Below are 19,439 nucleotides of genomic sequence, written 5' to 3' on the forward strand. Positions count from 1 at the left end.
TAACTAACTAATCCGATTTCTGAAGTGAAGAGTTTAATTTCACCCGAATATTTAAGAAGGCGCTAAGAACTATTTCCTTTGCTTGGCCTCAGCTTATTTCTCCATTGCTAAGTATGCTTGCAGTGTTTCAGTATAGGCTGGCAATTCGAGCTGTGCTGCCTCACTTTTCAACTGTACCGTAAAGTGATGTGAAGTTCGACTTCCACAGTACAATAGGGTGGTTCAAAAAAATTTTTTTTTCCAGTTAAAGACCAGGACACCCCCTTAAGACTTACTAATAGTATTATGCTGTAAAAGGTTTTGCTTCTTACTCAAATTTTAAGAGTGTGCTCAATGACCTGTCAATTTAACATCAGCCGTAGCATAAAAAATGTCATTTAATTTTCTCAGCTGTTTTTTTTATAAACAATTATTTTTTTGCAATGTATATGCATATTACAATATGTAGCATTGTTTTTTCCGTTCAGTGTTCTTTTTTAATACACCTCTCCATACGTATGAAGTTTGGGGGTGAGGGTTGAGCATCCTCTTTCAGTCGAAATAGGAAGCGAAAATTCTTCCAGTACATTACTATCCACAAGTCCAAAAATATTGAGGGGTGTCCTGTTATCTAACAGAAACTTTTCTTTTTTACATGCGTTTTTGAACCACCATAACAGTTCACACATGCCATAAGGACCTGTTTATACGACAGGCAACCATTCACAACACAACAACACATTCACACAAAAGAAGGACAAGGACAGGAGAGAGAAAGTACATCCATGCCCGAGCCGAGATTTGAACCCGGGACCTCCCCGTCTCAGTCAAACTCTTTTGACCACTTTATGTCTAATTTAGGATTTGTACAACTTTTATAACTATGACCCTTAGCAGTTTATTTTTGTTACTTATAGACAAGTATTTATTTTGATTGAGTATAAATAGCTTCTGGTAATGGCAGCAAAAATTCAATCAAAAATTATGTGATGAATGCAAAATTAAAACCAAATGAACATTTTTTTTCATCCAGATTACTAAAACTGGTCCATATGCCCCATACCTTAATATTGCATTTTTATATATAAATTAACTACACCTAGTTCAATTTTTCAAGGAGTTTCACATGTTCATTGACAATATTACAATGAACTTAGTTGAAATGATTATACGTCATATTTACTTCACTGAAACAAGAAAATACTTGCCACATTTTATGTATAGTTATCCTGAAAATAAACAATAAAAACAATTAAAATTTGTAATTTAGAAAAATTATCACCTTCTTTTAATGCAATTACATAACCACTAAGACGTTCCCGCATAATATCAAGTCCTGTTGTCTTCATTACGTCTTTCAAAATTTCAGACTCTGGACCAGATGTTTCCAAATGTACAATCACCTATAAAACAATTTTTTGACAAATTCAGTACATTTTAAAACAGGTTTTCAGTGGAGCAATAGAATTTACAAAACAATTCTTCTAAGCACTTTCAGCAACTTTTACAGGTTGTAAAGACAATTAAGAACTATACACTAAATACAAAACTGGAAAAAAGAAATTTTACAGGTAATAAAATCTTGTTTTTTATACTGCTGATATACCAAAGACAGGAGAAAAATTAAGCTATACCCCTCCCACCCTCAAAATGCTACATGTAGGAAGAACAGAATATAGCCATGTAGCTGTTTTATATATTTGTGATAACGTGAAAGAACTGCAGGCAAGCATGTTAATGAAAAAATGCATAATAGGTATAAATTAATATGTATTTGACTTTATAGAGAAAATTTTAAGAATGTATAAATGACAGAAGTGTATCAAAGAGAAACATTTAAATGGTGCTTCACTTTATTTGGTTTTTGTACAAGTTTAATCAAAAGTGGAAAATTAATTACTAAAAATAGGTGAGTAGTGATAAAATCAAGCTATAGATCAAGCATAAACTTACATCAACATCCTTTATTTCATGTTCTTCACTCAAATTTGGTATTACAATAGTTCCTTTTCCTTCTGTATCACCATTTATTAAGGCACCTATAAATTGTTTCATTAAGTCAAAATTAAATATAGATTTTTACAAGTAATTTTTGCATATAGCTGTTAGATATTTTCTTTTCCAAAATCCATAACCAAAACAATTCCAGCAAAAAAAAAAAAAAAAAAAAAAGTAATGTATTCAAAACCATGCTTACTATCAAAAAAGATACAAACACTAGCTTCATGTGATTATAATATTCAGAATGGCTCATTTACAAGCTTTTGAATATGCTTTCATGTACAGAACACTAATTAAGAAAATGAAAGAAAGCAAGATATCTCCAACAATGATTGTCACACATTCAAATTAGGTTTTGTTTTCCAATTGGGTTTCGTAAAGTTGTATTTGCTCAAAACAACCTCGTTTATTTGGACTAACTGGAACCAAAAGCAATCCAGAGAATCAAAAATCAGTAACAAGCAAAACAACTTCCTAAATACAGTCTTACCATTTATTAGGATACAAAACAGAGTTTTGTAACAAAATTAAAACATAAAATTGTTTTCAAGACATTAAAAAATATAAAAACTAATTTTCACATCATTTTTTAACAAACAATTGGCTCACTCTCTTTCGTTTCAAACAGGCGTGACATTTGAATGAAGAATGCTAATATTTAATTCAATTACAATTGCTTTCCCAAGCAATAGTAGTTCCAGGGACATAGCCAAGGAGGGGGTCCATGGGGTCTGGACCCCCCTCCTGATAGGCGACTGTCCCCCTGCACTTAGATAAACAGAATTTTCTAAAAAAAAAATTTAATTAAATAAACAATTCTTTTGTCCTAAATATTTTCATTAATTGACAACTTTCTCACGTTCAGTTTAGTTCAGAACAATAGAACCTCTGGAAGTGGTGCGGGGGGGGGGGGGGGGGGGGGGGGGGACGGACAGAAGTCTTCCATCTGTGGTACCGATTGCAGACCTGTCCAAAGGAGACATTATCTTAGTGCCCCTCCATGCAAGGAAATCGCCGGCAGCTCTTAAGCAAACATTTATTTTCAACGAAAGATCGATGAGAGTCATCAATGATGAAAATGTCGGAGACAGGAAATTTGTAGGAATGTTTTTGCGGGAAGGTCATACAAAGAGGAAAGCGACACTTGAGAGATGTTTTTCTGAGTTTAATCAGAAACAGATCCTCTTCTCTTCTTTTTCTTGGACAGTTGTGGGGTCAGCCACCCGTGTTATGTAGCGCCGTCTTTTTAGAAGGTGCCTAAGGCTCCTAGAGTCGTGGATAGTTCAGAACTGTTATTAGGTTGCACATTCAGTTTCTCTATCAGTCATTGGTATGGGTCGATTGCCATTGGCATGGTCTGAATGTTTTCCTCCAAAGTTAAAGGGAAAAATCAGGAGCAAAACCATAAACACATAAGAAAAAAATAGCCAACCCCCACTCGGTAAGTTGTATTGCATTTTTTTAATGTGTTTTTTTTTTTAATAATAGGCGCAATTTTATTCATTGTTTTCTCATTTATTTAAACTTTTGTACAGACAAAAATAACATTGAATATCATTTCATTTTTTAACCAATCAATTCAATTTATTTCACTTATAATTTTCATTCGTAACAATCATGGATTACTTATATCATTGTGTCCCGGAAGCTCGCAACTTTTAGCATTCATCTAACACTCTAAACATAGTTATTTTAATAACAATATAGAAATATAAAAATTTAAAATTTCTACATTTGGCGGTAGTCATCCGATTTCGATTCTTTAGGAGGTAATCTTTGCCCTATTTGAGATAATACGGCAGCACCAAAATTAGATATGCTGTAAAAAGCTAATCATCTTTCGATGACAAATATAAAAGGTTAATAGGTAGTTTGAAGCCTCAATTAGCAAACATTTTGTTTTAAGTAATCAGATGTTATAATCTTAAGGTTTAAAAAAAGACAAATCTCTTGTAAAAACTCTAAGAAAAGTTGTAAATGCCTTTCTACAACCATGAAAGTAATGTCTGGAAATTCGTTCTGAGTTTTTGTTCATTTTCATCACAAGGTAAGAGATTTTTTTTTGTTTCACTTTTTCTGAGCTAAAATGTATTGAAAAGAACTAGAATTTTTGAGAATGTTTTATCTCTAGCGTTTTTATACATCTTTACTAATATTATAAAGACAGAGGGCGGATTTTTGTGTGTTTATATGTTCGAAGTAATACCCGAAACCACTGCACCTATTTGAAAAATTCTTTCACTGTATGAAAGGTGATTTCTTACTGAGTAACATAGGCTATAATTCGAAAAAAATCCGATAAACAGTTCTTTTTTAAATTCAAATTTAGGCCCAAATTTCACGTAAATTGCTTATTAAAGGGGTGAAAAATTACTTGCACATATTAATATTATATATCGTTAAAAAGGGTGGAATTTTCTGTGTTCTAAACAATTTATTTCAATGCTCTAACTTAATTATGGCGGGAGTAATTTGCGTTTTTAGCTCGAAGTTTTTTAGGCTTAGCTGAAATTTAGGCACTACTTTCTTCATTATATCTATCAATAAAGTGAAGGAACTGTCCCACAGTTTTCTTTTTAACAGCATTGGAAAAAGCGAGATTTTTTACTCCAGATCTCTCTCGACCTTCGGTCGAAAAAATGGGCTTCTATCTTCAACAAAGGAAAAAAGTTAAAAGCGTTTTTAAATCAATTTCGAAATACGTCATTTTGATTCAGGTTTTCAACCATTTTATTTTCGCATTTTCATTCTTTAACTTATTTTATTTCATGTTTCCATGGTTACGCTTTTAAAATCAGTCTTTCGCATTTTAATTTCTTAAAAGTACTTTAATAACTGTCGTCATTGTTTGGAAGGGTAATTTTGCATGGTGTTCTTTTATTTAAGTTATTAAGTTATTCTTTTAATTAATTGCTGAATATATGTCACTTGACACAATTTTTGTTCTCAAGGTAGACCGGGCAAAGCCGGGCAACGCAGCTTTTAATATGTAAAGATTTGAAAACTGTTAATGTGATTTTATACCTCTTTGTTTGTTTGGCGAAACATCTATTATTGGCCAAGAAAAACATCCGCTTCACTGACAAAAGGGCTGGGTTCTGGTAGCGTGGTCGCTTGGCACGTTAGACGCTGAGCAGGTTCAGTCTAGGATTATTGTTTTAAAGCAACCGTTAATGCAATTCATTGTTTTGAAAGAAAATAAACTTGATTTGTTTTTATCCAAATGAAATGTACGACAGTTTCTTCTTTTTTTTTCTGACGATGATTTTTGAATGTTCCACGGGATGTTTTTCTTTTTTCTTTTTTAGACCGATGGATTATGCTAGCGTGGTTGCTGGGCAAATTTGGCGATAAACAATAGAGCTGTGGAATTATTTTTACATATGAAAGATGTTATTTGATGTCTTTGCTTATTTGGCGAAATATTTTAAATTGCAGTAAAAACCGCTTCACTTGCTAAATAGAGTTTTAAAGTAACTGTAAATCTAATTTAATGATTTGACGAAAAGTTTTTGATTTCAAAGAAACTTGAAGTTTTTTTTTTTTTTTTTGAAAAGGTGTGTACGCATTTTATACAAAGAAAAATGATCATTTCACATCAGAGGGGGAGGGGGAGTCAGTTTTTTTTATTCAACGAAAATTTTTAGCACGGGCATCACTGTGCGGGTACTGCTACTGATTTATAAAAAAGGAAAACAAAGTATGTATCTGGAGGTAGTAAAAAAAAGATGAATAAATAAAGTTTAATACTAATGTGACAAAACTGATTTCAATGAGATGTCAAAGTTTAAAAAAACAAAAAAATTTAATTCAAAAAAAATTGGATCTGTTTGGTTTTTAGTTTTAAGTTTGGAATGATTAACACATGTGTAAAGATGTATAAGTTTAAAGATACACATATATTTCACAATGAAATTATTTTAAATCATTATTTAAAAATACTAACTGAATTGTGTTCACGAGGTCAAAAGGAAAAGTTATTTATTAGTTTAACTGAATATATATGTTTTCTTCTATCTTCTAGTTTCATTTTTTGAATAAAATACTATATAATATTTGTGCATATGCTTTATTTAGCAAATTTTTTGATAGCTATTTACTGACAGCTTTGTATTCAAGAATTATGTAATAAGTATCTGTACTTTCATGGTTAAAAAGCACAGTAGACTCCAAATGCAAAAATAATAGTTGTTGTTCTTATCCTCATATATGTAATAGCCAATGATCGACTAACGCTCTTGACCTCATCAATAATGAAACTCCCTAAACGAATGATAATTTTATAATATGTTTTGATAATGTTTAAAATGCAGGGAATGGATTTATTGTAACAAGGCTGAACTGGATTCAGTAGCTTAACTGTTTTACTGGTGAGACTGTCATTTCAGGGCACTAAAGAAACTAAAAAGTGGTCATCAATGAACGTTATCTACTGAAGCTTAGGGTTAATCTACTGGAGTTATGGTTTAAAATGTCAACTATCAAAATATCAATTGTCACAAACAGGCAATTGTTTCGCTCAAATGTGGAATCAATTTAAATCCTATCTAGATTTCGATTTACAACTTTTCTTAGAGTTTTTACAAGAGATTTGTCTTCTTTTAAACCTTTAGGTTATAACATCTGATGACTTAGAGCAAAATGTTTGCTAATTGGGGCTTTAAACAACCTATAAACCTTTTATATTTGTTCCCGAAAGATGATTAGCTTTTCACAGTATATCTAATTTTGGTGCTGCCGTATTATCAAATAGGGCAAAGATTACCTCCTAAAGGATCAAAATCGGATGAGTACCGCCAAATGTAGAAATTTAAAATTTTTATATTTTCAGATTGTTAGTAAAATAACTAGGCTTGGAGTGTCAAATTTTGTTGTGATGATTCATTACTGTTACTATCGGTCATTTCCCATACAGTTGTTGTTTTGAATCAGCATAATGAACAGAACTACTGCTTTGATTTAGTTTATTTGTTTTCCTGAAGAGGGGTAAAGACTACACATAAAAATACTATGTATATACAATGTGTTTGTAAGTGTATTCATTCATTTTCCTAAGTTCTAAAAGTAATGCTTCCTCTTATCACCCTTAAATGACCCTGCATGCGAAACTCCTTAAATAGAAAATGTCCAAGAAAAATGTTTAAAATCTTTGATGGCCTAAAATTGTATTTATAAAGAAATTATCATTCAAATTTTTTTCAAAAATTTTGACACAGAAATTTTATCGTTTAACTTAATTCATCGTAAATACCATAAATGATCCTTAGCTTCAAATTTACTATTTTAGCAATACATCACAAGAAAATACTTATTAACGAGCAACGACACTTTCTATGTATTTTAGTTGTTTGAACAGCTTTAATAATGTTTTCCTAAGCTTTTATATGAAAATACTATAAAAAAGAAGATTAGAAGTATCATTCCATCTCTTATCGTTGAATGTATTTTAAAAATTTAATTGAATTAAGAAACATTTCGAGCTTCTCTTTAATGAACCTTGGCGATATTTTCGTCCATAGAAGCATTAAATGCAGTCCAAAATCCAATTCCCAGGAGTGAGGAATTATGGAGCATTTAATTGAGTTAGACAGTTGATAATGTAGTTAAAATAAATATGAGCGTTTTTTTTTTTAAAGCAAATATATTGCAAAGCTTTAATTATCATACTTATTAATTGTAGTTTTGATTGGAATAGTATTAATTTATACAATTAACAGTTAATGCTTCTGATTTGGCATGCTTCCATTTTTAAAGTTCGTGCAACCTTGGACCCCCCCCCTCCCCTTAACAAAATCCTAGCGATGTGCCAGGTAGTTCATTTTCATTTAATTCTTTATCTTCTCAACATGCTGCCGATCATCCAGTGAAAATTGAAGGAAAATTTCATGAGATACGAATTTTTATAAATACAGTAATTGGCATGGCATGGAGGAACTTAAGTCTTGATTGTGAAACAATAAGATTGGTCATCAAAAACTTTGCACAGATAGCAAAGCATTAAGCTAAATTTCTAAAAATTGAAAATTTATTAATAGTGATAGAATATCAGGAGAAATAAACTGAAGTGGGAAAGCAGGATATGATGAAGAGATAAGCAAAAGCAAACAATGGCAGGTTTTCACAATATGAGACATTGAGATAACCTCCCTGTTGTTTGGCACATAGGATAGAGCTGTGCTTCAACGGGAAAATACGGTATAAGGAAACACTAAGACTTAAGAGATGATGGAAACAAAATAAGAGCATGGAATAAGACTTAAGTTCTTAAAAAAGAATTTTCTAAGGGGTTAAAAACGGAAATGAAAAATAAGGATTTTCTAAAGACTACAAACCCTGAACTGCCTCTTAGTTATTCCTGTCCAGCGACAGAGTGTTTATTTTGTCATGTCAAATTGAATTTACGGACATACATAAATTACTAAGCTTTCTATCTGTAAAGGTGGATTTTTCCATGCTGTGTATTTCTATTGTCAATCATGACAAGATGAAGCTGCTACCTCAATCTATATTGATGACTTTTAATTGATCATATCTTGCCTTGTGTGATTTCTGTCATAATATCTCACACTAATAAATAGTATTTGTTTACTTATTCTTGTCTATTTACTCACTTCCAATACACAATATCATTTTGTCAGTCAGTTCTTAGTTTAAAAGGAGACATTAATTATCATTTAATATCAAAATAGAATTTAAAGTATGCAACAAAACAAGTTCATTTTAGCCTTTGTTATCAGTGCAGAGTAAATACTATCATCTGACACTAAAAGCAAAAACAGAAAAGAATTGAATAATTTTTGAATTGTGAGGAGCCATTAAAAGACAAGACGGTTCCAAAGGAAAAACATGTCAGAGGTAGACACACTTCAACACTATATAGGATAAAAAGAAACATTTAAGTCAACAGAAGGACGCAAATATCTGGAAATTGCTTAAAAGAGCACATAAGATTGTATTGAATAAATAAACAACATTTATTTAACAAGACACTGTTTAACATATTTGTCCTAAAATGAAAGCTTACTACCAAGTATCATCAACAACAAAATTTTTTAATAAAATATTGCAAATATTGCTCATAACACAATCAACAATTTTTTCTTACAGCATTTCAAAATAGCTTAAGGTAAGAAAACGTGTAGAAACAAGAAATTATAAAAGCAAATTCTATAATTTCTCTCCTAAACAAACAAAGATTATCTAAGAACAAGCTTACCATTCCACTTCATCTCTAAGGCCCATTCATAAAAAAATATAAGTTTAGCTTTGCGATTGTTTACTACAGCATCACCTTCACATTTTACAACCTCTGTGATTGTGCAAGCAGCTAAATGAAATAAATTAGAATAAATAAATTTTCAATTAAAAATTTAAAAACAGTAATCAATAACGCTAATAAAGGTAAGAAAGTTTTTACACACAAAAAATATTACTTTCAGCTTTGCTGCAACATAACTGCAACAGCAAAAACAAGGAAACAAAAGTAAGTTTTGTGAAACGCCCCAGTTACAAGTACTAAGCAATTAATTATGCATTTTTCAACATTATTTTTTGCTAAGTGCCTTCCTTCCCCTTTCCAATAATCATTAATTATTATTTTTCTATCTCACAAATATTCATCAAAATTTCTTTTGCTAACGTTGAATATGCGATAAACTTTAAATTATAAATACTAACTGTCCAAGATTTCATTTTTTTAACTTAAAAAAAAAAAATTGCCATTTTATATAAAGGAGTTGTTACTTTATGTTCTCCTTAAAACAGGGTTTAAACTCCAAAATGGAAATCAAAATAAAACACTCTAAAGCAACAAATTTCCTACAACTAGGGAATTTTCTTCGAGTTCTTGGTATATCACAATAGTTTCCTGCTCTGTGTACTATCAGGATTTCTACCAGATTCCTGGAGATCCAGTAACAAATGGGCAAATAAAAAAATATAAATTTTAATAAAATGAAATTAAAAAATTAAGACAACAGCGAAAAAGCATATTTAGAATAGCATTTCAATATGTGAATTAAAATAAAAAAATATGTATAAATCTAAGGCTTTTGTGTTTATTTTAAAAGCCATTCAAAACATAAGCATAACAATAATTATTAATAAAACTGAGTCATCATCAGAGCTAAACAACTTAGATTGGTTTCTCCACATCCATACATATGTCATTATAATGCTAAAACAACAAAAGATAATAAAAATAGAAAAGACTGAATAATTTATTTAAAATTTTGGAGTTAGTGCTGATAGCTTTCAATTAAAATGAAGCTCTCACCTTGTCAAAATAATAAACAATTTTTGTTTAAAATTGAGCACTTCAAAGGGCCATTTGTAACAGGCACTTTTAAACACCCGTGGCAACCCTGTACAATCAATCACAGATATTTTTCAGCTTCAATTACTTAACTTAGTGAGCTTTATGGCTCATAAAAATTTATGTTTTTTATTTTAATAAAAACAAGAACTAATTTAGTTGCAATAAATGAATCGATTATTTCAGAAAGGGCATAAGTCACACTTTTTTTCGAAATTGAGTTAGCTGTGGTTTTACCATATTTGCACGTAGAGAAATAGAATTGTAGCAGGAACGACAACGTGTAGCAGGGAAGTCGATCCTTGTACAAAAATGCACTTTATTTAAGAGTCACATTTTTGTTTAGTGCAGAAAAGTCATAAGTCCCGGACTTATGCCATTTCTGCACTAAACGTGAATGAAGGAACAGTAAGATGCAATGTGAATGTATGGCAAAATCATAGAAGAACTACATTTTTTGCCGTAATGCAATAAAAACAAATAACTCCTTTGATCTAGCATTATTACAGCAAGCGGAAGATTTTTCAGTTAGCGGTGTTAGGGAGAGGAGGGATTCGAAATCACGATCCAGGTAGAGATAAGGTAGATATGTATCAAAATGAAATTCGCTAATTTCTCAGGGATTTTATTAACATCAATCTATTAACTGCGAAAAAACTGTGGCTTTCAGTGAGATATACGCTGGTCAAAATAAGAACAACACTGCAGGAGACTTTTTCTGGAAATGATACTGAAGGAATTTAACAAGATTGCTGAGTATTTTTTTCTGAGAGGACATTCGCTTGTCCTTTGCAACCGAGATTTGGGACAGTAAAACAAATGTTAAACAGATATGACAGATTATTACCATGTGAAATCTAATCTCTTATAAGTGACATCCTGAAATTACATCAAAATCCACTGTTAAATCAACAAAGGAATGGTTTCAGGCAAGCTCTTTTATAGACGGTTTTCAAGAGCTTATTGCAAAGTAACGCTTGTCGGTTAAACTACCTTTGCCAATATTGAGTACAAAGGGATAAATTTTCATATTGTAGAATGAAATAACAGTTATCAAGATGATTATTCTGTGCAATTCGAACATAATCATACTAATATGTACATCAAACTTGGTACAGAAAATTAGCCAACAGAAGAATAGAAAAAGAAGAATTCTATGCAGGATGTATTTGATGAATATAAATATAGTTTTATATACATGTGAAACTTTTGCTTTTTTTTCCCTCAGTTTGTTAGTTTTTACTTTTTTTTTAAAATTTTTTTTACACCAGACTTTATTATTTCACAAAAACAAGACGAGTGAAAGAGGAAAATACAGGAAGTATTTTCTTAAGATAATGAACTTATGCATGCAGACTTCATTAATTATTCTTGCCACTTTGTTATATTATTTTATATAATCCTAAATCAGTTTGAAACAAATCTATTTCACTTGATTTACATTTTCATTCCTCTAAACTAGCTTTTTAGAATATTTATTACGGAAAGAGCACAAGTCCAATTTTTTAAAATTAATTTCAGTGATGAAAGGAAGCGTAGTTTAAGGTGAGGTAATGTTCTCACTTGTGGCTAGATTAGTCAAAAAATTTTTTGTCGAATTTAGTTCATTTATGAATGAAATAAACCACTTTTTATTGATTCCAGAAAAGTTGCATCAGGGATTTATGCCTTTTCTGATATAATAGATTCAATTATGCTTGCCTTTGAAAGAGAAGCGCTGTGTAACATTTTTTGTGTAACATGCTGAAAAGGACCCTATAGAATAGGCTAATATAATTCACACAAAATGGGCACCTTGGTCCACTTTCAAGGATTCTATTTAGAAATAAATAAATTTTAAAATATAATATAAATAAATAAATTTTATATATATCATTCTTTACCCTAATGATTTAAATGTTTTTCTTTTAGTGAAATAAAAAATAAACTGGAAAAGAGGAACAAAGTGTCCCTACTTGTCATATGTTCTAAGCCAGTGGTGACCAACTTATGGCCTGTTATTATACTCAATGTGACAAATTGAAAAATATATTCTGGAACCTTTCAAAACAACAGATCATCTTTAATCGATATTATGAAAGATTGTTCTAAATTTGAAGCTAAATAAATAGATAGAAATTGGTTTCTAAAAAAACGAAAGAAATTTTGTATGGATAAAAATCATGTAACAATGATAACAGCAATGCTTAGTTTAATTTTTTTTTCTTTTGCTGCGTTTTCCCAAGCTATCTAAAAATATTTATATATACAGTGAAACACCGTTTATACGTTTTTCTTTTATACATTTTTATCTATACGTTTTTTCATTTGGTTCCTGCAGAGTTTAATACATATTAACTAATACCTTTTGTATGTCCTTTTCATTTTTTTCATACTGTTTTTTTCAGAAACATATAAACGGCACTTCACTGTATTTTAATGAAGTTATAAGTGTTCTGGCTTGTAAGATTCATCTGAACCTGAGATGCAGACTTTAGGTAAAAGAGAGGTTGGGGACCATTACTCTAAGCCTTCTGCAGACGTCCATTTCAAAATGTTTCCTGTTCAGGGAGCTTTTATTTCAACCAAGAGTCAACCCTAATACACATAACATTTTATACAAAATATTAAAAGTATAAGAAAATGAACTTACCAAAATCAGTTTCAACTTTTACATTAGTAAACAGTTCTTTAAGTTTTTCTTTTGACCAATTTGCAGCATTTTTTTCAGTCCTAATTTAAACATTGAAAGAGAAGCATTAACAGAAATAATTAGTACAAACTAATTATATTAATAAAAAACTGAAATGCAACTGTCAATACAGGATTTTCTCGATCAATTGAAGAGTTGGTAATTTTTTTGGCTTAGTGTAACAGGGTTGCCACTCAATTTCGGAAAAAAAAAAATTCCCTGTGTTTTTCCCTGTATGAAAATGACACATTACAAACGAGCGAACACTGATGTTTGAAAAAGAAAATTAATATCTTGATAATTTCACCACAGGAAATAAAATCAAAACAATAAGTATTTTAATAAATAAATAAAAAATTGTAACACAGTACAACCAGTGGCGTAGCTAGGGAGGGGCGGAGGGGGCGGTCCGCCACGGGCGGCACTTTTTGAGGGGCGGAAATTTCACTTTTGATGCGGAAAAATAACGCTTTTTCCCAATAAGTAAATCATGCTTTTGATCTTTTTTTAGAGTCAAAAAAAGATCTTTTAATTCTAAGGTTGTGGTGCAACTATGATAATAAAATTACTCAAATACGAAACATGTGTTGTTCTTGTGGACATCTGAGTATTATATTGTTTGTTTTTTCTCTTCCTGCGTCTGAAGCTACAGACTGAGGGCGGTGTCACATTTTTCGGGAAGTGTAACCGGAAGAGTCTTCCCATCCCTTAACGTCACCAAACAGCCTAAAAGTGTAGTTGTAGGCTTTGATTCTCAAAACATTTCCAAAGGATAACGCCTACCCCATCCCTTTACATCCCATCATTTAGCCTTATATTGGGTTTTTAAAATTTCAATACCAACAAATTCCTGAGGGCGGTCAAGCCCTAACACTTCCTGTAACGTTGTAACGTCATCACAGTTGACTCTCTCTTATGATGTTGTCCGTCAAACAATGGCTAAAGTCGCGTTTTTAGGACGTCATTTTCAAAACATTTCATAGGGAGAGGGGAAAACCATCTGACTCCCCAACATTTTTGGAAATAGTTGGAAACTTATGCCGTCAAAGCTAGCCTATAATTCCCTTTTTGAAACTTCAGCATCGGAAATTTTTTTTCGAGAGCTTGCGTACGTTCCCTATTCTCCATCAAAGGTAGACAAAAATTTATTTCAAATTTGAAAATATTTCGGGAGGAAAATCCAGTCTTTGTTGGAGTTAGGGGAGGCCCTTACACCACTAGATACAGCCTACATTTACATGCTTTTCAGTATAGTTGAAAAGCTTTCCGGACAGCGCCGCGGAACTGTCCCCAATGTCTTCACGTATCCAAAAATTGCTTTTTTACGACTTCTATTTCGGAAAATTTCCTTGCGAACTCCCAATCCCCCTAACGTCACCAAAGAAAGCATAAAATTGATTTTAATTTAAAAAAAAAAAATAATAATATGGAGGGAGCTCAAAGCCTCTTTTCCATAAACCGTTAGCAAAAATTACTTAAAATTCCGACTTTTGACTTAACTTCTGGAATTTTTCGGTCAAGCTCTCAGTTCCTTCTTTTTTTCTTCTTTAAGAAAAATAAGAAGGAAATTTTTTTTTTATTTTTTCTTTATTAAAATCTTATTAAAACATTTTTGACTCTTTAATGTATTAACTATTTCCCATCAAAAGGGCAGCAAATTGAGGAACCGTACCGTGCGGCAGAAAGCGTAGCTACGCCACTGAGTACAACCTCAATATCTCAAATCTCTCGGGGCGGGAAAAAATTCGAGATATCGAGTTTTTGAGTTATCATGGTTTAAAAAAAAATTACACTAGAAACTCTCACAAGTACACACATGTACGCTATATGCATTTATATATGTACTATGAGACTACTTGGAATTACAATAGTCTTCAATATTTTACTAGATTTGAAATTTTATAATTGTCGAAAGTGCACAGGAAGAGATTTTGAAATGAACAATTTCAACTTGATTTTTCACCTAAAAATTAAAAAACTCTTATCTTCAACTAGTAGCTCTCCACATTCAAAAGAGTTTTCAGCAGCCATTTTGTAGGAGTTAAAAAAGCAGAATGATGAAAATGAGGAACACATTTTTCGCTTTCACTTGAAAACCGACTGGCAAAAAATCAACCCCCTTTCCTCAAAGTGGACAACACGTTCGAGAGAAATGAACTAAGATTCTAAACTCTGGGGAAAACACAGCACCCCTTTCATACCAACACTTCCCTATTATCTTGCTTCAATCCACTAAAATCACAAATTTTACTAGAATAGAGATGAAAATGTTAAAAATATATACCTCTCACACTATATTTATGTTTTTAGTATTTTTCATTTGTTGCTGAAACTGATTGGCATCGTGAGTTTTATTATGTATCTTAGTTATACTCAATTGGCAACACCGTTGGTTGTTGTTCCGTTTTTTCTCCTGCTGCGTGAGTTGTGCAGCACGGTATGTTGTAAGACATCGTAAGTTCTTCAAATATATTTTAATCCACATCTAGACTCGTTTTAGCCTTTCTTTCTTCATAATGCCTTTTGGGAGTTTTTAACACGTTATCAGCACGAACGCTCTTGGAATAAATGGAGAGGATCGACGAACGATCGACTGATGCGAGAACTAGGCCTAACTAGCAGCGATTCCCGAAGTAAGGTTTTAGAAGAAGCAATTTAACTCGTTTTTGAAGAAGTTGGTCATCGTATTTTTTTTCATTTGAAGGTTCATTAGAAGGAACTGAAAAAGAAATGGCTACCGACGAGCATAAATTGCCGAAATTGAATTCTGACAACTACCATTCTTGGTCAATTAGAGCTCGTGCTCTGATGGTGCAAAAACGCTGCTGGGAGGCGGTTGAGCCCGGATACGGTCATGAAATGACAGACAACCAAACTAGAAGAAATGAAGAAGCTTTAACACTGCTTTTTTTAATTGTTGAAGACAATTTTCTCGATGACATCGGCGATTGCAACAGCGCGAGAGAAGCGTGGAATACATTGAAAGATATCCACACTAAGTTTGGACTGCTGCACACCATACAATTGATGAAAGAATTTTTCAATACAACAATGAAAAATAATGAAACAATGCACACCTATTTAAGTCGACTAATGGACATTCATCGAAAACTTGCGAGCGGAGGCTACGCCTTTACAGATAGGGAAGTGGCATTAATAATGCTGATTGGATTGCCAAAGCAATACGAAAATCTGATTCTAAATTTAGAGAAAGACGAAGTTAACCTATCAACCTCAATGGTGAAATCAAAACTACTTTTAGAGGAAAAAAGAGTAAACAGAAGTGAGAATTTTTACCACGAAGAAGCAGCACTCCATACAAGAAACTACAACCCCCCCTCGTGGAAACCAAACGAGAAGAATGAAAGAAGGTCGTCATCAAGAAAACCAGTAGAAGAACATGAAGCCAAACCAAGGAAAATTAAGTGTTTCTCATGCGGAGAATGGGGCCACATTGCAAAGAACTGCAATTCACAGAAAGGAAATAAAAATAATTCCAAAACTGGAGAACAAAGAAGAGACAGTGCACTTTCTGCAAGAAATGATATGGCATCAGTGAACCCCCTACTCTGGATCCTGGACAGCGGAGCCACAGAACACATGACTTCTGACAGAAGAAAATTCCTTAGTCTGAGAAAATATGCATCTGAAGTTGAAGTGGCTAATTCTGAAAGAATAAAAGTCAGTGGGATTGGGAATATTTCATTTTGCATACATGAAGAAAACGAAGGAAGAAACATTACCATTCAAGATGTTTTATTTGTCCCAGAGCTAGGAGGAAATTTACTGTCTATTGGAAGAATAGAAGAGAAAGGCTTTAAAGTGGAATTTGCAGACGGCAAAGCCAAAATAATCGACAGCGAGGGAAAAATATTCCTGTCAGCCAAGAAAAAAGGAAGACTTTACATCATTGAAGAACAGATAGAAACTGCCTGTATGACTAGAACTAAAAATACTGAACTGTTGCACAGAAGGCTCGGTCACCCACACTACAGTTCCATCAAAAATTTGGATTCTCTTGAAGAAGACAAAGAATCGGCAAATACACCTTGCACCGTCTGTATTCAAGGGAAAATGAAGCGGAAAAAGTTTCCAAAGTCTGCCAGCACACGAGCCAAGGATCTCCTTGAAATAATACACTCAGATGTTGTTGGCAAGATTTCCCCTTCGTCTCTTGGAGATTCAAGCTATTTTGTCACATTTACAGATGACTACTCACATTATACTACGTTATATACTATGAAGGCCAAAGCAGAAGTATTGGAAAAATTTGACGAGTACCGCCGCACAGTTGAAAACATCCACAACAAGAAGATCAAGATTCTGAGAAGTGACAATGGGGGAGAGTTCAAGAATGCAAGTTTTGACAAGTACCTCACCATGCATGGGATCCAAAGACAACTTACAGTGCCAGAAACACCTCAGCAAAATGGCAAATCGGAGAGATTGAATCAGACGTTAATAAACACAACAAGATGTTTGCTAATTGAATCCGGAGCAGGCCATGAATTTTGGGCCGAAGCAGCAGCTACTGCAGCCTACCTTAACAACAAGCGACCATCCTGTGCAATAAATGGCAAGATTCCCGATGAAGTTTGGTCAAGCGCTGAAAGTAAAGTAGATCACCTCAAGGTATTTGGATGCAAGGCATGGAGTCATACTCGCACACATTCAAGGAAAAGCAAACTTGACCCAAAGGCTATAGAATGCGTTTTTGTTGGCTATCCAACTGGAGTCAAAGGCTATAAGCTATATGATTTGAAGAAAAAACAGTTTTTCGTGAGCAGAGATGTGATCTTCGAAGAAAATGTTTTCCCCTTGAAGATGGAAAATTGTAATGATACTGCAGAAGAAGCCATTCTTAGCATTGAAAGCTTAGATGAAAACTGCATGTATACATCTGAAGAAGAAGTTGATCTTTCAAATTTAGGAAACCAAATGCCTTTAAATCATCAAGAATCACAGGATTTATGCACTGAAGCGTGCTCGATTCAACAGATAGAAGACGTCCCAGATGACAAGTGTGAAGATTTAAATGAATCATTTGGAAATACTATTGAAGAAGTGCATGACACACACGATGATGTTATTACTGAAGCGTCAAATAGCAGTTCGGGCAGTGGAAGCAAGAGGGGAATAGGTGCAAGGCCTGTGAATCTTCCCAAACACCTTTCGGATTACTATCTCTACAATGCCAAAGAGACACTCCATGATGAGAGAGACCCAGTGACAGTCACTGAAGCCATGCAATCCCCTGAAGCGGACATGTGGAGAGAGGCAATGAATGAAGAAATTGCAAACCTCACTCAAGCCCAAACGTGGGAACTCACCACGAGACCACCAGGCGTGAAGATAATACCGTCCAGGTGGCTGTTTCGCAGAAAAAAGGATGAATCTGGAAAACGAACAAAATTCAAGGCCAGAGTAATTGCAAAAGGTTGTGTTCAGGTATCTGGCAAGGATTTCCAAGACACCTTTGCGCCTGTCATCAAGCTTAAATCCATTCGACTGTTACTTGCAATAGCTGCCGAAAAGGATTATGAAGTCCATCAAATGGATATTACAGCTGCCTATCTCAATGGCGTTTTAGAAGAGGACCTGTATATGGCACAGCCTGATGGATGCATTGAAAAAGGTAAAGAGCACCTTGTCTGCCACCTGAAAAAGAGTATATATGGTCTTCGACAATCGGGAAGAGTGTGGAATTCTTGTTTGAATGACTTCCTAATCGATTATGGATTAATAAGAGCTAAAGCAGACCCTTGTATCTATTTTTGCCATGAGAGAAACATCATAATTGGAGTCTATGTTGATGACCTCCTAATCATTGGCGGCATAGAAGAAATAAACAAGTTCAAAGGAAAAATTAAAGAAAAGTTCACTGCAAAAGACCTAGGTCCTGCCAGCCAAATATTGTCAATGCAGATTAACAGAGAAGAAGATGGGTCGATCACGCTGGATCAAATTGCTTATGCGTCTGAAATTTTAGACACATTTAAGATGAGTGATGCAAAACCAGCTGCTACACCATTAGACCCAAGCATCAAGTACTGCAAGCCCGATGATCAGCAGGGGGCGGAATCGAAGCAAACGGGGGCCAGCTTCCCTTATCGACAAGCCGTCGGCAGCCTCTTGTACTTAGCCTGCGGCACACGACCTGATCTCGCATATGCAAGTACATACATGAGCCAATTCAACGAAAGGCCGATGGAAGAGCACTGGAGAGGAGTCAAGCATATCCTCAGATACCTCAAGGGTACTAAGTTTCGGAAATTGAAGTTCCAAAGAACCGGAAAAGGATTGCTTGCCTTCTCGGATGCCGACTGGGGAGGGGACAAGACCGACAGGAAATCCTTCAGTGGATACATGCTTTTACTTGCTGGAGGACCAATATCTTGGTCTAGCAAAAAGCAGACCATCACTGCTTTGTCCTCCACCGAAGCCGAATATGTGGCCATGTGCCACGTAGCAAAA

At 33.5% G+C, this 19,439-nt stretch overlaps 1 protein-coding gene across 1 annotated transcript in view; it reads right to left on the minus strand.

Moving 5' to 3' along the window:
* LOC129231218 (activator of 90 kDa heat shock protein ATPase homolog 1-like) overlaps nt 1-19,439 on the minus strand; it is a 60,524-nt gene that overhangs the window by 16,903 nt on the left and 24,182 nt on the right. Inside the window, exons 2-5 of the mRNA XM_054865474.1 lie at nt 12,927-13,006; nt 9,197-9,307; nt 1,933-2,018; nt 1,262-1,382 (exon numbers count right to left, since the gene is read on the minus strand). Coding sequence (XP_054721449.1) covers nt 1,262-1,382; nt 1,933-2,018; nt 9,197-9,307; nt 12,927-13,006 — 398 coding nt within the window. The remainder of the gene's footprint in view (nt 1-1,261; nt 1,383-1,932; nt 2,019-9,196; nt 9,308-12,926; nt 13,007-19,439) is intronic.

The sequence above is a fragment of the Uloborus diversus genome, chromosome 10 (genome assembly GCF_026930045.1).
Source record: "Uloborus diversus isolate 005 chromosome 10, Udiv.v.3.1, whole genome shotgun sequence".
Lineage (NCBI taxonomy): Eukaryota > Metazoa > Arthropoda > Arachnida > Araneae > Uloboridae > Uloborus > Uloborus diversus.